The sequence below is a fragment of the Triticum aestivum genome, chromosome 5A, assembly GCF_018294505.1.
Source record: "Triticum aestivum cultivar Chinese Spring chromosome 5A, IWGSC CS RefSeq v2.1, whole genome shotgun sequence".
Lineage (NCBI taxonomy): Eukaryota > Viridiplantae > Streptophyta > Magnoliopsida > Poales > Poaceae > Triticum > Triticum aestivum.
The window spans coordinates 481,649,469-481,673,429 of record NC_057806.1 but is presented as its reverse complement, the minus strand read 5'-3'; the positions used below and the strand labels follow the sequence as shown (position 1 = coordinate 481,673,429).

General features: G+C 40.6%; 1 protein-coding gene across 2 annotated transcripts; it reads left to right on the top strand.

Annotated features, from left to right (window-relative positions):
- The first annotated feature begins 4,679 nt into the window (after positions 1 to 4,679).
- On the top strand, positions 4,680 to 17,268 carry LOC123104208 (tyrosine--tRNA ligase 1, cytoplasmic). 2 transcript variants are annotated; one of them, XR_006450200.1, is made up of 11 exons: positions 4,680 to 5,044; positions 8,054 to 8,243; positions 8,981 to 9,309; positions 9,386 to 9,488; positions 11,505 to 11,610; positions 11,707 to 11,784; positions 12,247 to 12,412; positions 12,577 to 12,682; positions 14,161 to 14,220; positions 15,237 to 15,362; positions 16,896 to 17,268. XR_006450200.1 is itself a non-coding variant. In XM_044525970.1 (10 exons), the coding sequence occupies exons 1-10, from the start codon at positions 4,875 to 4,877 to the stop codon at positions 15,255 to 15,257; spliced, it is 1,329 nt and encodes a 442-aa protein (XP_044381905.1). In that variant the 5' UTR covers positions 4,680 to 4,874; the 3' UTR covers positions 15,258 to 15,701. The 2 variants fall into 2 exon arrangements, 1 of the variants encoding a protein (XP_044381905.1); XM_044525970.1 differs by lacking the exon at positions 16,896 to 17,268 and having other exon boundaries at positions 15,237 to 15,701.
- The last annotated feature ends 6,693 nt before the right edge of the window (positions 17,269 to 23,961 follow it).

Sequence of the window (23,961 nt, the reverse complement as noted above, 5' to 3'; positions counted from 1 at the left end):
CTGCTAAATACTTTGCTGCAGATACTAAGTTATCCAGGTGTGGTTGAATTGACAACTCAACTGCTAATACTTGAGTATATTCTTTCGCTCCCCTTGTGTCGAATCAATAAATTTGGGTTGAATACTCTACCCTCAAAAACTGTTGCGATCCCCTATACTTTTGGGTTATCAGGGAGCTGCTGTTCGGATGCGAAGACATCAGATGTAGTGGCGGTTGCCGTGTGCAATGGAGCCGGCACCGACCTGCATCGGTGGCTCGGTTCCTCATGCAGTGCCTCTATCAATCCGGCCACAAGGAAGCTAGCTCATGCAGTGCCTTCATCGATTGCTCGTAAGGTTTGTTGAACATGAATGAAATTTTTAGTCAAACATTGAGATAGCAAACTGAAGGATCCTTTGGCCTTCCACATGAAACCTCTCATTCTGAAGGCACACAACATGCGTGGTATACAATGATGAGAATAAAGGCTTTGGCATGCTTGGAGACATGTTTTGTTCTCTCTGACCAGGAAACATCAAAACTTGCTACCAAACAACGTCATACAAATGTCCAAAGGGAGAACTGCTCCCTATTCTGTACCTGCACCAATTGCTGTCAAAAAACAAAGATTGCGCGAGATTCCTTGATAAAGAGCCAAACCGCTCAGATTCACAAAGCATTTCATGCAGAAATCAACCTTCAACACATATGAAAAAAATAAAATTAGCTATATGTGACTGGAACAACCAATGCAAATTAAGCAATGAGAATAGACAGTGGATTCACATGAATTGTAAGATGAAGTAATATCGGATGGCGGTGGCTCCACACCTAGACCCGCTTTCCATCGTAGTCCCAGGACTTCCAGAACTGATTCTCGTGCACCTCGACGGCGGAAAAATCAGAACTAATGCAACACATTGTCCCTATAGATTCAGTCTTGGAAGCGAGCACCACCCCCACTGCAGGGACCGACTATTTACTGGTGCACGCCAGCAGTTAAGGCCAGCTTATTGGTAGGCATTTTTTCAAACATGTGGCGTGCACATGACAGAGTGAAAACTCTGAAAACTAATCCGTGATTTACAATCGTGAATCCAAATGAGCTACAAATCCCAACAGAAAAGGAAAACTCTTGTCTGATCCATATGAACCAGAACAAAAAAACACATAACATACAATGTTGTGTAATCTAGGTTGAGGAGACACAGAAAATAAGCCTCACCTACGCAGCAAGCAGGGGGCGCATCAGGAACACCCGATGCACAGCGGCAGCGTGAGACCCTCGTCCGTGCGTCCGCAAGGAGGGGCGACCTACCTCCTGTCCAAACGCCGGTGTGAGCGTGTGCCCTCCGCGAGGAACTACGAGTTGGAGAGGATCTCTGAGAGAGATGTGACCTTGGGGTTGGGGAGAGCCGGCGACGGTAGGCGGTCCGTCGGCGCGCGGCGTGCAGCGACAGGGGGGCCTGACGGCGTGAGGCGACAGGGGGCGGGCCAGCAGCGCGCCGGCGGCGCGTGGTGAGGCGGGGCAGGACAGGAGGTGGCGGCGCGCTGCAGTGGAGATCTGGACTTCTACGGAGCCGGCGACCGTGACTCCGTTGTCGGGCGGCGATGTCCGCTGCAAGGGGATCGGGAGGCATGGTCATGTGTACATTCTTCTTCTTCTTTTCTCATGCTCGTACCGGTTCGTGTCGACCTAATCATCAGAACTGCAGGTTCCATTATTAGAAAGGACGTGGCGGTGAATCCGACAGACTTATCCCGTGTTTAATATTTTCAATTCTTTTTGCAAGGGCTATTTATATTTTCATAGGGACAAGTGAAAAGAAAAAAAGAAGATAGTCGAGCGGAGCAGCGTGGGAGAACCAGCCAGTTTTTTTTTTTTTTTGAGGGGGTGTTACCAAAACTTTATTCAACGGGAATTGATAGTGGCAAGTACATAAAAGCTGGGGGATTTAGAAGCCACAAATGGCGCCCCGAATCTAAGGTAACAGAAAACTTGGCTAAATCGTGAGCCTCCCATATATGTTCTCTCTTTTCATGCATGATGTGGACCTCTTCAAATTCAGTCATCATCTCTTTAATGTCTTGGATAATTGGGCTGCATCTACCCAGGTACGAGCTCTCTAGATTGTTGACCACTGTTAAGCAGTCTGTGGCTATATGAATATGATTCAAGTCTAAATCATGCGCCAAGCAAAGAGCTTCTCTGACAGCAATAGCTTCTAGAATCTCAGGTTGTGCCATGTCATGCATAATCAACGAAGACGCGCCTCCATAAACTCCGGACTGATTGCGACAGACCACTGCACAGGATCCCCTGTCTCCATGTCTTCCCACAGCAGCATCAACATTCATTTTCACACATCCGTTCAGAGGCGCTTTCCATGCTCCCTTCGCCTTACGAGGCCCAGGTTCTGAGGAGGTTGGCGCCCCCCCTTGCTGATGCCCCTTGGGGATCAAAGACAGATCATTCAGATATCTCTGCACAAAGCTGAATGTACTCAATGGCGACCAAAATTCCTGCTCGTGGATTGCTTTTCTTCGTGCCCACCAAATTGCCCATAGAGTAACTAGCACTATGACAACCTCATCTTCCTTCAGAGTATCCACTAGTTCCATTAGCCAAAACCGAGCATCATTTGATCTGATCCCAATCATATGTTCAACAAGCTCCTCATCTACTAGACACCAAACACACTTGGCCATGTTGCAATCAATCAGAGCATGCCGCCAATTATCCTCAGCATTATTGCAGATTTGGCAAGCACTCGAGTCTGCCATATTCCTTCTATTTCTGATAGATTCAGTAGGGATTGAGTTACGCGCTAAACGCCATGCAAAATTTCTAACTTTGCTCGGGACTTTAATTCTCCATAACTTTTTCCAATGGTTCTGAGCTGTTAATGTATTGGACGCAGAAGGCCTACCATCCAGCCAGTCCTCCCGCCTCCGCTTTGTGTCAGAGAGCATCCTGTAAGCAGACCGCACTGTAAACATCCCGCTGCGTTCATAGTGCCACGCTGAGGAATCCTGAATGTTTCGCAAGCTCAAAGGGATATTAAGAATTATCTGAGCATCAGGAGCTTGAAAGTACTGCCTAACTTTTTCTCTATTCCATGACCGCGAGTGCTCATCAATATAATCTGAAACCCATTCAGGAGCATCAGGTGTTCTCGGATGGAGCGCTGGCAGCATGAAATCACGCGGAAGCCAACAGTCCTCCCATGCCCGGATCGATTGGCCATTGCCCACTCTCTTGATCAAACCCTGCTTCAGAACTGAGATGCCCGCACATACTGCCCTCCAGACTTGTGAAGGATGGCTCCCCAACTCTGCCTGCATAACTTCACAATCTGGATAATAGACGGCCTTTAGAATCCTCGCACTAAGAGAGGTAGGATCTTGGACTAGTCTCCATCCTTGCTTAGCTAGCATCGCTAAGTTAAACAATTCTGAATCTCTGAATCCCAACCCTCCCTGGTATTTGGGCATTGTGAGAACCTCCCATGACACCCAAGCCACTTTCCTTTCACCATTCTTACTTCCCCAAAAGAATTTGCGTAACATAGTATCGATTTGCTGGCATAAACCTCTTGGTAAAATAAAACATGACATGGAGAAGGTGGGAACTGCCTGAGCTACTGATTTTATGAGTATTTCCTTCCCCGCGGAAGCCATGCATTTCTCGATCCAGCCCTTGACCTTGTTCCACAATCTGTCCTTTATATATTTAAAAGTCCCATTTTTCGATTTCCCAACATCCGATGGCAGTCCCAAGTACCTTTCAGATAAAGATTCGTTGGGCACATTCAAGACTCCCTTGATCAAAGCCCTCTTATCGTTCGGACAACCCTTGCTGAAGAAAATGCTAGATTTCCCGAGATTAACTTTCTGCCCCGAAGCATCACAGTAGTTTTGAATAATGTTCATAATTGTATGGGCTCCCTCCTCATTCGCCTTGAACATCAAGAGACAGTCGTCAGCAAATAAAAGATGATTTACTGGTGGTGCAGTTGGGGCTACTGCCACTCCCCTAACATTGTCGTCCGTGCTATGAGCCTTTAACAGACAAGAGAGCCCTTCTGCTGCCAGAAGAAAAAGATAAGGTGATATGGGGTCTCCCTGTCGAATGCCTCTTGTTGGATGAAAATCTTCAAGTTTCCTTCCATTCAGGAGTACTGAAAAGGACACAGTCGAAACACACTGCATAATTTTTTCCACCCAAGATTGGTTAAAACCAAGTTTCAACATCACAGCTTCGAGATAGTTCCACTCTACACGGTCATAGGCCTTCATCATATCCACTTTTAGTGCACAAAAAGCATTGTTCTTACTTCTCGTTCTTTTCATAAAATGAAGACATTCATATGCTGCTATAATATTGTCAGTAATGAGTCTACCTGGCACAAACGCAGACTGTTCTGGCGAAATTATCTCCGGTAAAATCCTCTTCAACCGATTAGCATAAACTTTAGATATAATCTTAAAGATCACATTACATAAGCTTATGGGACGGAATTGAGTGAGGGAGGTTGGGTTGGATACCTTAGGAATCAAAACAATGAACGTCCTGTTAATAACCTCCGGAGACTCTTGGGAGAACCAGCCAGCTGAGCAGGCTAACGAACGAGAGGGGGCTACCTGGGCCACCCCATATTTTTCTAGGGTACCCGGGCCACCCCATGTAGGCGTCTTAGCGGGCAATTGGGCTGGAATTCGCTTTCCCAGTCTGACCACACAACCCTAGCCTCCTCTCTAACCCTAACCCTTCCTCCCCATAGCGAAAAACCTTCATAGCTCCTCGACGGCGGCGACTGAACGCATGCTGATCTAGGGGCGGCGCCAGATTCGACTGTTGTCTCCGGGTTTGGCCCTTGCGGAGGTCTTAACAATGTTGTCGAGGGCATTTGGTGGTTACAAGAGCAGTTTCTCGGCAGATCTCTCCGTGCAGGCCTTACACCGCGCGTTTGGTACCCTTTTGCAGTTCGATAGGAATCATCAGGCTCACCAGCTACATGGTCATCCAGTCTCACCTGATGGTTTTCCCCAAGAGCATAGCAGGTAAATTTTATTTGTCACACTTCGTCATGTGTCGCAGCAATAGCTTTACTTGTCAGTAGCCTATGAGGGATTCGGAATCCTCTCCGATTAGATTACTGAAGCAATGTTTTCGAGGGGCTTCACAAGTAATAATTTCCTGACAATTTTTTTTCATAAACAGCGTGTTTTCTTGATAGTTTTTTTTGCAAATTGTGCAGTTATGTACGATTTAGTAGTATATACTACTCCCTCTGTTCCTAGATATAAGCCTTTTTAGGGATTTCAATAAAGTTAAAGACTTACGAAAACTACTTCCGTTGAATTATATATGAAAAATAATTTTAATAATAGAAAAACAGAAGCAATTTTCGTAAGTCTTAACTTTGGCTGATAGGTACTGTAGCTGGTATTGCTGTGATTGGTTTAGTAGGTGTTTTATTTTATGGTTCATATTCTGGATTGGGTTCATCTCTATAGTAATCAGAGGGACCAGCAAGGTTTTTGAGTCGCCGAGTTAAGCCAAGTCGCCAAGGCTGCAGCTAGTAGCTTGCTGGCTTGAGTCAGTGACTTGCCTAGACTAATCGCTCCAAGTCGCCATGGCAGTACAGTGCACTCCCGCACCTGTTTCCCTCCTTTGCATAGCCCATTAATGCCAGATAAGCAAAGTTATCAGGCCGAACAGGCCCAGCACGGCCCAGCTAACCACTCCCGGCCCTCATCCACTCGCTAAACCTAGCGCTGCCAGCCCACACTCCTTCATCTGCGCCTCTCCCCTCGAACTTCTTCCTCTGCGCCACCGGCGAGGAGAGGCGGCGCCTCCTCTCCCTCCCCCGCCTCCTCCCCAGCCTCACCCGCTTTCAGCTTCATCTCCTCCTCCCCCGCCTTAGTCTGTGTCGCCGCAGCCTCGCTCGAGGTCACAGCCGTCGCCGCGGAGGTCCAGCCGCCGTCGATCTGAAGGGGGTGCGTCGCCGGCGAGCTGCGGCGGCGGTTCCTAGGTCACGGCCGCGAGCGCCATGGCTTCCTCTCCTCCCGAGCTCCCTCCCTTTCCCTCTCTCTGTCGAGCCAGCAAGTCAATTAATCGACTAATTGCAGTGATTAATCGCAGAAAATCGCTGTTGAGCCAGCGAGTCGGGCGACTCGCTCTGCGAGCCAAGTCGCCCGCGCAAGCCAGTCACGGCGCGACGACTAGGCGATTAGTCGGTGACTAATTGGCGATTAGTCGGCGACTCAAAAACCTTGGGGACCAGATTGTAAACATGAAAAAGTAGGAGCTTAGCGGGTCCTTACCCCCCTTTATCTGATTATTAGAGCGGAAAGGACCCGCGGAATTTTACTCTTATAACGCGAATTGAATCTATTCGATTCAACCTTATGAAGCAACAAGAAAAAGAGATCACTTGAGGATCCAATATCTTATTCCACAAAGGAAGTATCTGAAAATCCTTGATTTAGTTTCGAGTAATAAACTAATAAAACCTTAATGGACCTAATTTGCTGAATCATTATAGATCCATAGTCATTCTGTTCTACGATTCCACTTCGACAAAAGGAAAGAGCATACCTAAATTCAATAGCTTTACGTCCGCTATCCCGATCATGATTTTCCTACCCTCAGGGGGAAAGTAAAGGCCCTTTCCCCTTTGGAAGGTTGTGGGCAAGGAGGGATTCGAACCCCCGACACCGTGGCGGCTAACTTCAAATAATAGGTAACTTAAAATAATAATAGCTATTATCTTAGGAATCGTCGATATTGGGAAAGTCCATAAAATTTAGGAACATTAGAGTTTTCATTAAAATAGACTTCGTTTGGTAGTATCGTTTCCATTTTTTTTACAATAAACTCTTGCTTTGAGTGAAAATGGTAAATTGTTGTACGGCTAAAATTGTTTTGTAGAGAGCATTCAATTATGCCACACCTGTTGTTTACACAATTATGCACTACTCCCTCTCTTCCCATGAAGAGAGCATGTACTTCCTTCTAGTGTCTATTTATTTTTTATTGGCATTCGTGGATTGATCACCAGATGAAACATGGTTAGAGCTGTAATATGTCTTGAATTTACACTATATTCAATTAATCTAAATCTCGTAACGTTTTGCGGTATGTTTAGTTTGTGCTAAAGGTTGCCATGACAACAAAGTTGGCTAGCCAATTTTTTTGAGGTTTTGCTTGCCAATAGATTGGCCAACATTGGCTTGATAAAACAGACTAGAGTTGGTAGTGGAGTTTTATCCAAGCAAAAGCCAGTGTTGTGCTCACAACCAAAAATATGCTAGGGTTCACTTTGGTCGCAATCAAACACATCCTTCTTTCCAACTTTTCAGTTAATATCTCCATTTCCCACTAATCATGAATTGCATGCACCAATCAACGCCCACAGCGCACCAGCTAATTTATCAATCATTGGTAAGTCAAACTAGGGTGGCATGCATGGCATTAAAATAAGCGTGGCATGCACCCTTGGCATGCATGACATTAAAATAAGCGTGGCATACGCCCTTGGCCTGCAGGGGTATTAAACTAGCCTGGCAGGTTGGACCGAGGGGAAATTTTGGAAGAAAGCTTTTCACGGGAATGGAGGGGGTATTTTATGATCTGTACTTAGTCATTATTACCCTCATATTGACCATTTAATAATACTATATAATCACATGAGAATGAATGAGTGGTTAATATTGTTTGGACCACCAGATAATCAAATCCCTAAAAAACAATAGGGGGCTCTTTGAATCACATGAATCCATAAATGCTGGAACAGAAAACCATAGGATCATAGTGTCATGACCATATGAACCCCACAGGATTTTGGCTTGTTTGATTGCATCATAGGAATGTATCACAAAAGAATTCTTGGGAAAAAAAATCCTGTATGATTCCATCCCACAAATCAAACGACAATCACAGGAAAAATCCTAAGTATTCCAACCCTCTAGAATTCCTATAAAAATCATTTGAATTAAAGATGCCCTAGAAGGGGAAACAATTGTAATCTTTGTATGTTTTCTGTTCTGTGTATTGGTTGAAAACAGGGGCGTTCCGTCAGCCTGTATGTTTGAACCAACTGGTACTGTTTGTGGAAGCTTTGATCAAAAGTTGGCCACACTGAGGAGCATTGGGGATTGTGTCAGTGAATATGAGCTCAGTGTGCTGTTGAAGAAGATACCTGTCCCTGTTTGTTATGTTTGGTGTGATCCCTCCCCCTGGATGCATATAACCCAGGTATGTGAATCAATATGTATATATGTGGGTGTGTGGGTGGGGTGTGTGTGTGTATTTGTAATCACTAGAGCTGTTAATAGATGTTGTTCACTTTAAAATCTTGCAGGAATCTAAAATCTGTCACTGGTGTATGAACATTTAAATATCTAGAGTTAAGATGATGTCAGGTGCCAACAATCTTGCAATACTATGGTTTTGGCAAAATCTTTGCCATGATAATATCGTTCATGCTCAATTATATCCGCTGAAACAATCATGTGAATTCAAATGATACCTGCTGGCAACCATTTATCATATCTTCAATCTCAGACTTACCAAAAAGAAACCTGTGTTACTGTCATTCATATCTTTATTTTCATGAAAAATGGGGTCTAGTAGTCACATTCAGGATATGTCTCTACTATATTACTCTTCCTTTTTGTATATCATATTGAATGTACTCTTTTAATGAGTCCAACTTAATATTGGCCTTTAGGACTCATGGATTTTGTGCTGATCATGCCCTTTGTTCTTCATGGTTGCTTTTTAGTATTTTCCCCTACTCTTTCCTTTGTTCAGTCCATGCACTACTCAGTCCATTGTTTTGCCACTACCTCTGTTTTACACTTTAACGATATGTATGTGAGATGATATATGTATGCTTTATTGTCAATGATGTAGTTGTTCATGAGAGCATTTTGGAGCTTATATATGATGTTTACGATAAATTTGCGTGTAACTATCCTTGTTGTGCACAGGGGATCTCAATGACAAGTAATGTTAATAAGATGGTTAAAGCTGGTTTCGAAGTTAAACTATTGATGGCAGATTGGTTTGCTCGAATGGACCCTCAGATCACGATGAAGGTTGGTAGTGATCTAAGTAATATTCAGACTATTGGCCGGTATAATATTGAGGTTTGGAAAGCAATTGGCATGAACCTTGGTGGGGTTGAGGTCGTGCAGTTGTCGGATAAAATAAGTTGCAAAACAGATGAATACTGGTCACTTGCAATGGATATTGCAAGAAAAAGCGATCTGAGCAGAATAAAGAGTTGGCTTCGTGTTTATGCATCAAAAGATCCAAGGTATCTTTATGTTCATATTATTGAATTGTTTAAGTTTATGTTTTCACATGCTAATTCCTTTTTTTTGTGTACTAAGCATGCGTTGTCAAGGAAGTATTGATCCTTATATGTCCAGAGAATTTTCAGCTGCTGAAATAGCTAATCCTTGCTTGCAGAGCGCTGGTATATTATTGCAGAAGGTCTGTATTTTAATTTTTTCTGTTGCTGTTGATTTTTGTTAGCTTGGCCTGATTGCATTGGAAGTAACAACCAAGACCTCAAGTACTTGGATATCTGAATTGTTAGAACAAAGACCAAATAATCCTGTGTCTGTCTCCATAAGAAATACTCCCTCCGTCCCATAATATAAGAATGTTTTTGACACTATAGTAGTGTAAAAAACGTTCTTATATTATGGGACAGAGGGAGTATATAAGAAAGATTGGCAAGCAAAAGCAAAGTATATAGAACTATAGACCAACATGACTGGATCTGTATGCTGAAACTGCACTAAGTACTTGGCAGCTAGAACAGCATCAAGCGTGCAACAATATTTTAGTTGAATCTTTAAAAACAACTGCTGTCCAGCTTATGGACGGAGAACAGCAAAAGTTGGGCAGCCCGCCAGCATACTCATGTTCCATGTTATCCAGTTCCCTATGTTGTATGAATGTCAAGAATTTACTAATGGTATTTCTGATAAAACTTACCATCGAGAATTTTATAATTTCTAATAACCGTGTCGCCATGGATTAGGATGTGTAACATGTGACCTCAGCTGTACCTGTCTAAACTGGTGGAGTTTGGTAAAGATGATCTAAGCATCTTGTATTGGTGGTTGAGACGATTGCATTAATGTTTATGATAGAGGTGTTGTTCTTGTTCTTCTGCTGATGCTTTTGCCCAGTTAACTAAGACACATAGTTGCACTCGAGGTGCTTTACAAGTTGCCTCTCTTAGAGCCATCACCAGCAGGGATTACAGTTTATTGGGGCCGAAGAATAAAAACATACTCTTGGGATCCAATCACAACCCCTATTTTAGGGAGGCACCAAAATATTGCCCTGAGCCCCTTCTCCTGTGGGTTCAAAGAGGGCCCTTTTCCCTGTACAAGGCGCGAAGACATTTCTGCTCCTGCCCGGCCCCTCCTCCGTCATCCTGCTGCTTCTCTCGCCCCAGCCGGTCTCTTGAGTTATCGCTCCCTGTGAGGCTGCTAAATTTGGCCTGCTCTGTTTTGGGCCGTTCTGCTTTCTTGATTCAATTTAAAAGTCCTTGATGCTGGAGTGTTTCTTCATCCTGGATTGGTGAGGATGAATTAGCTGTTACTTTCAACTGGTTCAGGAGAATCGAATTGTTTCTAAGATTCTAAAGGATGATTAAACCCATGAGCCGAATATACACTGCAGGGAAAGGCTTACAACTGCTTCAGGATAATTGAATTATTTCTAAGGATGATTTGTTTTGAGGCGCCATATGGTCTCTTAAATAAATTTGTAGACATTAGTCAGAGATTCTTATCATGAATAAATAAATGTGTGCTTAGAGGTGTTTTGAGTCGCTAAATATATTTACCCAAAAAATCATATTGAGAAAACTGACCTTGCTCTATGGATGTTTGTACACAAGTCCTCTGCCTATGGTTAAGCTAATTTTGCCAAAAATAATGCATAAACAAATCTGTAATACTGGTGTCTTTATGTTGTGACGTTAAATAGTTAAATTGACATCATATCTTTTAAGACCTTGTATGTCTGCTAGGTTAGAGTACTTCATAAAGTTGTTGCTTGCTGGGCTCCCAGAACATTTTCTTCTATTCTCTACTGGCCTCTGCCTATGGTTATGCTAATTTTATCAAAAATACTAGAAGCCAAATATGCACTGAGCCTCAATTGTCTCTAACAAACCTGGAATACTGGTGTCTCAATATGATCCGACTTGTAATGGTTATATTGACACAAAGCATATCTTTGCAAGGTCATGTGTTGCTTAGGTTATCTAGTGGGAGCATGTTTGAACTTGCATCTAAATATGCCTTCTTGCGTGCATAGGTTCGTTTGTTTACTTGCAGGATGAAGGCTAAAGTTGGTGTCGTTTGCTTTGGGTTTTAATATAGACAAAGTATCTCAACTTAAAATACAGTATTTCTATGTTTTATCTGGAATGCTTGCATAAGAATCTTTCTTTTTGCGGGTGTATAAAAACCTTTCTAACTGCAGGCGGACGTTTGGCTTTTGAACTTGGATCAGCATGGGGGGCACATATTAGCTAGGCAGTACTGCAAGCACATCGAGAGGGAAACTATACCAATTGCTTTCTTTAACAGTATCTTTATAATTGTGTTATACTTGCTCTCTTATTTTCCATATTTTTTACAATACATTTGCGTACACATACATGTACCCTTAACTTAAAATACAGATGTGCTACCAAATTTGTTAGAGCATCCTGGATTTGGGGGTTGTAACGATACAAGATGGACCATCTTCATGGAAGACTGTGAGTTCTGAGCTCTGATATTCACAAAGGTCCTTGTTTATTGGTCTAGTTGCATATGAGTTGTGAAGTTGTGGGGGTCAAATGTCCTTGCAAATCTTCGTGTACTATTAATATTGCTAGACATTGCTTTTTAGTTGTAGCACAATGCTATTTGATTTTTTAAACCAATGTATCTGTAGGATGTTTTAAATCCTAGCACATCGCTAGATGATTTTTAGTACCAATGGTATCTGTAGGATGATTTATGACTCATTTAAGTGGAGTAGTGAAGATGAGTTCTTGCAGAATTACGTTTGCAAGATAAAGGTCCAACATAGTTAACTGGTGATATTTGGATTCTATAACTTCATCCTAGATGTGATAGGAATTCTTTTATTTATTGTTAGAAATGTAGTTTTGATTGCTGATTTGCTGTCAATACCATCTTTTTTTTGTGTTTAATGTTGTGTACAATGTCAACAGTTGCCTTTTGTTTATTGCAGGAAGAAGTCTGTTCAAAAATAGAGGATGCTTTCTGCCCTCTTAAAAATGCAAAATGTAATCCGTGTTTGGAGTACATAAAGTATATTATCTTACCTTGGTTTGGAAAATTTGAGGTGCTGCAGACTGTAGAGAACAGTGGTATAAAGTAAGTTGGGCTGCCAAGTTACATTTCTTCTTGTTTCCCGTTGAATTTATGTAATAAACCAGTGGAATGTACACTTATATCATTCAGTCATTGCTATTATGTATTTCTAGGAAGGCTTTCAATATATTATCATGTAGATTTGGTTGATGATAACTTCTATGCAGGACGTTCATGTGCATGGAAGAGCTTGCTGCTGATTATGAAAGTGGCGCTTTGCATCCAATTGATGTGAAGCAGGCGCTTGTCAAGGCAATAAATATGATGTTGCAGGTAACTTTCTTTATCTGTCTTCTAACTTGCAGTGATTCTTATTCTATGTATGTTTTGTCATTTCTCTGATTGATTTTGAAAGTTCCGTTGATATCAATGGATGTATCGATCAAAAGATTTTGCGTATGATTGACACAATGTCTCAATATTAAATCAAATAGTATTAACCTAGAAGCCTAGTGGTATTGTTCATTTGTGCCCCTTTTCTAGGTTCGTTTCGTTCGTTGGATGACAATTGGACCTTTATTTGGCGCCTTCCTTGTATAATTTGTGCTAGACATTAGTACAAGTTAGTATTGTGCATGTCCTCCCCATGTCACCTAATCATCGACTAGATATAAAGGTTTGACTTGTTTCGTTCTTAGAGAGCCTGAAGAATGGTACAAGGACGAAATGCGTGAAAATTTATAAAACGGAAGAAACAAAAGGCTTTATTTGACGGTGTTCCTGGTCAGCACAAAAACCAGAGGAAGAAACCTTTTTGGCCTACAACTTACGTTAGAATCTGATTATGGCCATTTCTGGTTGAGCTTTTTAACCAGCTGGATATAAATGTTTGACTCAATTCCTTGTGAACTAGAGCCTGAAGGTATTGCATGCGGAAAATGCATGAAATTTCATAAAGCGGAAGAAATCAAAGGCTTTATTTGATGGTGTCTCTGGTTGGCACAAAAACAAAAGAAAGAAACCTTTTCTGTCTTCTCTCTCAGAACATCTTCTCTCTTATCCTTGCATTAGAATTTGACCATATCTGGTTAGGCTTTTTATAACCAACTCTCTTATCCTATAAGCTCTGACCCATCTCCAAGCAAGCAAACCTCTAAAAAACCAGCAAGTTCCGGTAACTCATCTGAAAAGCAGTTTGACCCTACTTTCACATGTTCTCTATGTACTAATTTTGGATTGCCCTAAAAGCTGATGGTATCCACCAACCATGCCCACTAATAGATACTTCTGCCCTGTTAGTATCAATTGGAGAGCAGTTACCAGCTGTTCCAGTGATTTTTCTCAGCTATGCCTAAGGACCTTCTAACGGCCCTTGTGTTCTTGTTCAGCATAATGTAAGGGCTGTCCAAAATTGACGTGGAATTTTGTGGTAGATGACAAGCTAGAGCCATGTTATTTAAACTAGAGCCATTTTATTCTAGTATTATATCTATATAGTTTTTGGTGACAGGTTTTATTTTATGAAGTATGAAAGAAATATTTACTGATCTTCATCCAATACGGCCATATGAATCAACTCCCCTCATTAATGTGAACGATGACACATTGCATTTATGCATGTCTGTGAGTTTAAGTGATTAGTCCTAATTGTTGAGGGAAGGTTGTTCTTTTTACCTTGCTTATGTGATCGACAAAATGTGCTTTATATTCTAGAATTATTGGAGCATTATAGTAGTTATTAATTATACATTCAAATATTTGTTTTTATCATAATAACACTTAACTCTGATTTTCATTTTTTCTGTTTCAAGCCTGTCCGTGACCATTTCAGTAGCAATGATGAAGCAAAAGAACTCAAGGAAGCTATGCAGGTACATTTTTTATCAACCCTATTTGGTCATTACGATGTAGTATAGCATACAATTTATAGGGTAGAAGCATTTCGTTGAAAACTTTTCTGTTAACTATAAGTTGGAAACCCAACTGTTTGTCTACAAATAAAATTTGATTTGGCCCTAAATAAGTCTGCCAATTTAATGCTGACTAACATAACATTCGGATGGTGCTAAACTGATACTCCCTCCATTTCTGTATACAAGCCCACTTCATATTTTATGTCAAACTTTGACCATTAATTTTATCAACGAATTGTGAGTTATATGCCACAAAAAGCATGCCATTAATGCACATTTTCAAAGAACTTTTGATATAATTTTGATGACGTATATCCCATATTTTGTTGACCAAAATTACAAGTCAAAGTTTGACATGAAAAATGAAGTGGCCTTGTATACAAAAATTAAGGGAGTTTAGATTGCATTCCGGCTGCCATAAGTAGGGACCTTGCTCTCTCCACATTAAACTTTGCGCTTGTGTTGTTTAAACTTTTCTACGTTACCCATCTATCTTCCGTTAGATTCTACTGGAGGAATAAAAGGTAGGAGTGGAACGAGAAACTTTACGTGAGCAACGTAGAGGTCAAATTTAAGGAGCCAAGTTTGTGACTTAAATGGTCTTAATATGACGTGTGCTGTCTGTGACCTTGGTTTGACTGTTGCACTAGTCGAATTTGCTTTCAACTCTATTCCATACTGTTGCTGCTTCAAAATGTTGGAAGGCGTCGTGAGCTAGTGCTTATTTTTAATGAGAAAATTGAAATACTGGGCTGCATACTTTCTGAAATTATTAGAATTGGGTTGTGCCAACCGTCTGCATTCTAATGCTTGATTTATTTGAAATTACAAGGCAGAGTTCTTAAAGAAACTTGCATCAAAATATTGACCATCTTCCTTCAAAATTATTATTTCTTTGATAAGATATCAGCCAGGGTATTTTTTCTTTTGTTATGTCAAGAAAATTCTATGGTAATCTTCCTTTTCTTCTGCAGATATTCAACAGTAATATCTAGTGAGCAAAAGGTCCACATGCAGGCGGATATTCATAGGAGCGAACGAGCACACCTGCTCACGGAATCGCTAGGCATCCGTTCGCATTGGGATCGAGGCCACTGAAGGTATTATCGAGTGTATACGTTGTCCAGAATGAACTATCCGGCCCATATAGTACAGGGGCGGACCCGCATCAACATTGGACGTTTGTTTGGCACTTGACGGACACAAAGTCATGTACCGACCTGCAGACTAACGGAACGCAACGGGAGCTCCTAACCGGCGCTCTCAGCGCTGGTTTCTGGTACTGGCGCCCGAAGGGGTAGCCAGAAAAAAGCGAAAAAAAACAACCGCAAAAATGGTTCTCCTCATGGACCGAACACGCGCCATAAGGACATAGAACAGTGTGTTTACCACCTCACCTACTTTGCGCTAATGAGCAAATACAGGGCGAACTTATATAAGCACATTTGTAGTTGCGTAATTCGCTTTGATTTTTATTTTTTTTTGAAAACATTTTGGGAAAAGTCCATGAATCACAGGAAAGTTCATTTGTTTTAAAAAAAATCGATTTTGAAAAAGAGTTCACGATTTTGAGATAAATGTCTATCAATTTTTAAAAATAGTTCACAAATCATGACAAAAAAAAGTTCACAGATTTGAAAAAAGTTCATCAAAATTCAAAAAAGGTTCATCGATTTTGAAAGTAGTTCATCGATTTTGAAAAAGTTCATCAAAGTTCAAAAAAGGTTCATTGATTTTGAAAAAAAAAATCATCAAAATTCAAAAAAGGTTCATCGATTTTGGAAAAGTTCATCAAAATTCAAAAAAGGTTCACCGTTTTTGCAAAAAATTCATCAATTTTGAAAAATAGATCACGATTTTTTAAAAAAGTCATCGGATTTGGAAAAAAGTTTACAAAAAGGTGAAAAAAGTTCATCAAATTTGAAAATAAATTCATTAAAATTGGGGAAAAAAGTCGTCAAATCTGAAGTAGTTCATCAACATTGAAAAAAGTTCACCAAATTGCAAAAATTGTTCATCGAATTTGACTAGAAGTTAATCAATTTTTTAAAAAAAGTTCATGGATTTTGAAAAAAGTTGATCAATTTGAAGAAAATGTTCATGTATTTACGAACCAATTCATCGTGCCAAGACGAAGAGAAAAAAGAAAACAAAAAGTTTAAAAAGGTAAACAAAGAAAGGAAAAAGGAAGAAGAACGAATACTAGGGTTCGAATCCTGGTAGCGCCCTTTTTTGCGGATTAAGACACAAAATAAAAACACGTAATGGGCCAGCCCAGTGCGCCGCGGGGTGTGTGCGCCCGTTTGCACCCATGCCTGTAACGGGCGCCGTTTAGGGAATGCCGAACGCAACATGGACGGTATACGCACGGCAGCATTTACGTTGGGTGGTTGGGCCGCCAAACAAACTCGTTGGTTTTTCTAGCCAGTCCCCCAAACTTGTTGGGTGGTTGAGCCTGTTTATTGACATGATAAAAGATTTCCCAAATCGAAGGAAGAACCACCCAAAGTTCATCAAACTTAATGTGGACGCGGCCTTTTTTGCGGATCAAGGAGTTGGAGCTATGGCAGCAATTATTAGAGATGAACGAGGTATTTTCTTTGCAGCTCAATGTAAGTTTATCCCATATGCAGCGGACGCAATGACATCAGAGGCAATGCGATGAGAGACGGACTGAACTTGGCAAATAGCCTAGGGTTCCAGCGAGTTGAAGCGGAATCCGACTCTCTAACGGTGATCAACTGCTGCTCCGGTCAGAGTACTTGGTGGGACGCGGCGGCAGCGATATTCGCGGAATGTGTGGACATCTCTACCTTGATTGGGAAGGTCAACTTTAAGCATTGTTTTCGATCAGCAAATCAAGCGGCACATGTGCTAACTAATTTTAGTTATTGTAATAAACTTTCTTCTAGTTGAACCGACGAGCCTCCAGATTGTCTGGTGAGCAAGCTCGTAGACGATGTATCTTTATGCATTAATCAATCAAGCTAGCCATAATGGCCTTTCCTCAAAAAAAAAAGTCACCCTGTACCCTCAGCGCAAGCAAGTTTGATTACTACTGTACCATATCATACAAAGATTGCCATTTCCGTTTCAGACATTACTTGCAACACTCTGAATGTGACCTTATAGTTACAGTAATAACGGAAAAACCCGCCAGCGAACACTTAATCGGTGTCCGATAGCTACAAGGCTACAACATAATTATTTTTTTGAAACCAAGGCTATAACAGAATTCATCCACCAAATGCTGCACACCACAAATGTTTCCGCAGTTTCCCTAAAAAAAAAATGTTGCCACAGGTTTTATATCAACAATTACACTTGGTGCTTTTTTTAGGAAACGCCGTCATGTCTCGCTTTATTGCTTAAAGAATAGTTACATTGTCCACGAGATAGGGCAAAATAAAATCAGGAGGTTCATCAACCCAATTACATGTAGCCATAAACGTAATAGAGTGCTTCGCTAGCTCATGTACCAGAGTTTGAGTCCCTTGGACAATGATTAAATTGGACATTCCCAATCGAATTTGCAGTGTCGATGATGCTCGCAAAAATAGCAGCTGATACGTTCCATCAAGTTTCCTGACCCTAGCATGCATTGATAACCTCCAGCAAGTCTGATTCAGCTCGAACGTTGTTGCATCTAATAGAATTTGCCAATTCAAAACTTTCATAGCAATAGTCAGAGACAAAGTTATATGTTCGCATGAAGCTGGCACAAGATTTCCATGTGTATCCCTTATAATAAGGAAGCATCGACGTTGAGTTTGACAAATCCCATGTCTGGCTTCTTCCATCGTTTTGACAGCATGGCGATACATTTTCTGGAAGGCGCCTGTTGTTTAGAGGTGGGACAGTCTCACTATGATTTCGTTGCTGATGAATACACCAAAGGTACCATGCACTGACGGCCAGCAGTTCTGGAAGAGTAACATTAGGTGCTCCAGGAACATTCCATGATTACCGAACTCAATCCATCAACGTGCATCACATCAAAGATGATGGTATGAACATGCAATTTCCATAATTCCACTGCAGGCGTACACTCAAAAAGCAAGTGTTTAACATCCTCAACGCCCAAGTTACAGATTGGGCAGTGACCTTCAGTACCGATGTGTGTCTATTTGCAAGGATAGATTTCAGCGGCATGATCCCATGCAAAGCATCCAGCAAAAAAATCTTGCTTCCAACGAATTCGCCAAACTGGTGACCCGAGATCAAAGAAGATGAAAGATGGTTACCATATTGGTGTCTCCCTTCAACATGATGTTTTCTCCACAGTTTCAGCATGCTTCTCTGCGTATCCCCTGAATGTGCACACTCTGCCAATGCATGCATGGTGGCCGTTCTGTAGGCGGCCGTGCAACACGAGCCTTGCACGATGTAAACCGTTTCATGCATAATCGGTTGACTAGTACCAAGGGTAAACTCCTCTCGTGCTGTAATTTTAAGGTTCTATAGCTCTAGAAAACACCATGTACTGACAAACAATAGAAGTTTTCAAGTTAAGTGTATGCATACTCATTAAAATATTCATTTACCAGTTCGTCATGATATTCAATTATGTTCATGCTCAATAGGTCAGTGCAGAAGTAATTAACACAAACCATTGACAAACAGATTCTGAGCGAAAACACGCACGATGGTAGTGTTTGAAGAGTTGGCAGTGCCAACTGGATTTTTATTCTTTTGAGAATAGATGAAATGCTGACTGTATTCATCATCACCAATCAGGTTACAATCATCTAGAGTACATCGCGAGAGGAAAGAAAAGCACATATAGGAGCTGTTTGGGAAACCATCAGCTCCGCCAAATCCAAGGATCCGCAGAGTTCCCCGCTCCATGATTTTGAACTGCTACTTTGGCTGCTCCGGGAGCGGAGTCACGGAATGGGAGGGACAACGAACAGGCCCATAGTGTCTGGCCTGCTCTACTGTGCAACAAAAAGACAAGTCTAGAATCAAGAAACCGAAACAAATTGGTTTGAACTTGCAGACGCAATACCATCCATCGTCTAGAATCAAGAAACTGAAACCAAATGGTTTGAACTTGCAGACGCAATACATACCATCCATCGTCTAGAATCAAGAAACTGAAACGAAATGGTTTGAACTTGCAGAAGCAATACCATCCATCGTCCTTGCCGGTCGTCCTTGCCTGTTCACTGTTCTAAGTCCGGCACCGACAAGCTCATGCTCGAGCAAACGCCGTTCAGTTCTACTTAGTGCCGGCGGCCGGTCGCCCACATCATCAATGCTAGACTCGCCTGCTATATCCAGCAGATCTGGAGCGGGCTGCGCCGGTGGCGCGTAGTCACCGCCATCAACGCCAGCACAGGGAATCTGTCCAACGGGGTAACACGCTCCCTGAGATTCATGCTACGAAAGATCCACCATGAATGGAATTCAGGCGAGGGCAACAAGCATACCTATCAACCGGATCGGATAAGAACTCGAACCCATCCCCCGTCGCCTCCGCCGTCGCAATGAGTACAACCCTCTCCGGCCGCGAATCCAGGGGAAAATAGCGTCTCTGAGAATTACTTTTTTTTTTACCCCAAGCGCCGTTCGTCAAAGCCAGTACTTGGAGTTTTTTTTTTTTTTGAGCATCAGCCAGTACTTGGAGTTCACGACCGGCGTCAGGCCAGTGGCGTTCTCCGTCGACACGTCGTGCGGGCCCATCCCCGTATGTGCCCTCTTCTTTTCGCGTATACGCGGCAGTATTTCCATCCTCCATAAATGCAGACCAAACGTGCCGATGTACCATTGGACCATACAGCGGGAGCGCGCGAGCTCGTGAGCCACATCGCCACTCTTCACATGCAGGGCTGTACAAACTATTTTATGAATTGGGGTGATGTAAAACAATTGTTTGAAAGATAACAGACCAAAATAATACTTGAAAAATTATCTATGGCATTTTTGGGTCTGAGGCTATCTAAAATAATTGTTTGAAAGATATCAGTTTGAAAAATTATGTATGACAATTTTTGGTCTGAGGCGATCTAAAACTATTGTTTGAAAGATATCAGCTAATAATTCTTGTGGTATTGGTATAAAGCATTTTTAATTATTTTGAAGATATTGAACTTCACATGTGATAAAATAATGAAAATGATATCTATAGCTAGTACAAAGCAAAGCATTGTGGGTTTGGGCGATGTAAAAAGAGAACTTTTGCAATATGGAATTGAAAAAAATAGAAAAAGCTCTCAAAAACCTTTTTTGAGTATTATTCATTGGTGTATAATTATTATGTGTATTATTCTAAAATATAAATTGTATAATGTATCACGATTTAGGAATTGGAATAATACTCAAAAATGGCTTCTTGGCTGTTGAAAACCAAACCATTTTTGTGTCTGGTGATTTAAAACAATTGTTTGAAAATATTAGCTAATAATACTTAAATTGTATTGATACAATATTTTTTTTTGAGCTGGTGCAATATAAAACAATTGTTCGGAAGATATTGAAATTCTGACAAAATAAGGAATTATTTTTGGGTGTGGGGTGATGTGAAACAATTTTCATACAATATTTAACTTTTGCAATGTAGAACCAAAATAATAATTTTTGATTGAAAACGCACTTACAAACCATTTTTTGTTTTAAGCGATGTAAAGTGTTACTCCCTCTCTCAGTGTACAGGGTGTGCGTGTATTTCAGGGTGGTCAATTTGACATACCTAATACAAGTCATATATTATAAAAAATGTATCAATATAAACTTCAGATGTTTTATTTTCAAACACTATAATTTTTGTGTTATATAACTTATATTAGGATGATAAAATTGGCAACCTAGGTATACACGTATGACTTGTAAACTGAAATGAAAGAAGGATAATAATTGGAATATAACTAATATGTGTATATTTAGATTTTTTTATTGTATAATTTATCTGAAATAATACTCGTTGGTGTAATTATATATCTTCTGCATGTAGGAGAGTTACAAACCAACTATTTTTAGGTTCTGTATGTGAGGAATAGGGATGATACTAATGACAGCCAGTAAAAACCAACCATTTTTAGATTCTGCGTGCGAGGAATAGAATTGCAGCAAGCAAAAAATCTCCCCACGCGAGCTTGATATGATCAACCAAGCGTAACAATTTTATGGGAGGAGTTACTCGTGGGGACTAAGTAGCTATTAATTACCCAAGCGGGCCTTACTCTTGTAAAACGGAATAAATAGATTTTCTGTGTGTGTGTTCTAATATTATTGAATATCATGATAGAGATTTCTAAATCATATCATAATAACAAAAAAATTATTAGTGCTTTTTAATGTATATTAAGCAGTTATATGCATAAAAAAATTAGGGGACATGAAAAATATAATAATAGTATAATAATGGAAGAACAAAAATTGTTTTGATTTTAGTTTTATATGACTATTGGTGCAAATAAGATGTCTCACCATTTCTCAAATTAGAAACTGTGCATTGGTTTAAGTATTTAAATCTGGTTATCATAATTTTCATTACGATACTAAAAACATATTAAGAGAGTATTTAAACTCAACAAAGCCAGTCGGCTTGGTTTGCCTCTGCGTGATATAACATATTATTATGTGGTTTGAACTTGTGCTCTTGAGGATCTATTTTATGTATATAATAATCTTTAAATGTAAAACATAAATTTAAAACAATTTTGGTCAAATATAAATTTAGTTATGTTACTACATCTATTAGTTAGGAAAATTTAAAAAAATATAAATTTGAACATGTTTTGCAAAAAAGTGTGATGAAAAAGTAAAACGACTATATCTTTTGCATACGATGTCGAAAAAAACGTATAATATATCAAAATGTTCAGCACGAAAAAAACGTATTGCAAATTTTTAGAATCCTCAAATTCTAAAAGGAAAAACAATTATACTCAAATTTCAGTTTTTTTGAATTTTGGTCAAACTACTTACTCAAGAATATTAGTATTACTAAATAATTTTTCGAGAACATTAGTGTTACTAAATAATTATTTCAGGTTTTTTGAATTTTGGTCAAATCTGATCAAACTATTTATTAGTGTTACTAAATAATTATTGGTTTTAAGAATAATAGTTTCAAACTCAAACGGTGTAACATGTGACTTTGTGCTCAAGTTTAACTCCTAAGAGTTAATAGGATTGAGAGCTTACTATTGTCAAGAAAACAGCAAGTGCAGACGTGAAAACGAGGAGGAATAGAACTTGAAAGTTAAGTGTGCTCAAGCTGGAGTAGTGAGATGATGGATGACCGGCCGGGAACTTAGACGATTTGGATATTCTTTGGCTTGAGATGTACATAAAAACGGAAACATATTCTTTGACTTGACTGTGTGTGATATGCATACGAACGAAAATGATTTTCTGGGATTCACCGTGTCGGATGTACATACGAACGAAAATAATTGGGTTTCGATTCCTCGCCCGATCGCACACGGCCCTAACAAAAAATGATAGGAGGGTCTATTCCCGATGATTTCTGGGTCGTGTGGGAAAAATCTCTTATCGCTCATACTCACTTGGCGACGGTTTCAAATGCCGTTGCGGAAAGGGATTAAAAACCGCATAAATGTGCTCAACGAGGCATCAAGGTGCGGTGCACCAACCTAGCCATCTGCACCTCGACTCATCGGCCTCGCCCTTGAGCGTTGCGAGCTCGAGGGAAAGCACCACCAGCGGCAAGTAATGCGTGGCTGCACGTCAGAAGCAGCTGGAGCGTCGTCGAGCTCATTCCGTACCTAGCTTAAGTATCTCGTCGGCGACCAGATGGCGTTGGTTTCCAAAAGGGAAACTCCAGAATGACACGGACGTCAGCTTGGGCACCTGTACGGTGGGCGCACTCGTGTCGCTCGTACTGGTGCGGCTAGCTTCGGTGTGCGTAGAAGTTGGCAGGCAGGCGGGAGCTGCGCCATAGCGAGGTACACAGGGCTTGGAGTGGCCAGTAGTGAGAAGGTCGCGGCGGCTTGGAGTGGCCAGTAGGTAGCCCATGGCGCGGCTACGGCGGCGTGTGGTAGCTAGCAGGACCATCTGATGGTAGGCGCGCATTATGTCTTTGATGAAATGCCCAAACAGAGATAGGGAGAAGGAAGAAGAAATAGGGCCAGGTTGGGGAGAGAAATACCGCCATGTGGATGAAAACCAGTCAAAACCACAACGAGTCAGCCGCTATAGCGGGTCAGCCAAGATGAGGGACTAAACTTGTCTGGTTTTAAGAGTTATGGATGCAAGCTATCTAGTTTTAGAGTTGAATGACTAAATCTAGACTCCACCAAGAACTAAGAACTGAGGAACGGAAAGTACATTTTTTTCTTTTTAAAATTTCGATTTTCATTTCCTTCTTCACTTTTTCTACTTTAAATAATTTGGGACTTCAAAAGAGTTCCAAAAAATAAAAAAATGAGAACTACAAAATAAAATGTTTAATAATTCATAAATGTTTGTGCATTCACAAAATGCTCGCGATTTTTTAAAAACGATCGTAAATTTGTAAACAAATGTTCGGGAAATCTAAAAATGTTCATGATTCTTTTTCAAAGTTATATTAAAAAATGTTAATAAAATAGAACAAAATTTTGCCAATTCAAAAAATATTCATGAATTGAAAAATATAAAAAATTCAAAAAATATTCATGACATACAAAATAGTAATGCATTTCAAAAAATATTCATTAAATCAAAAATGTTCGTGAATTTCAAATTTTGTTC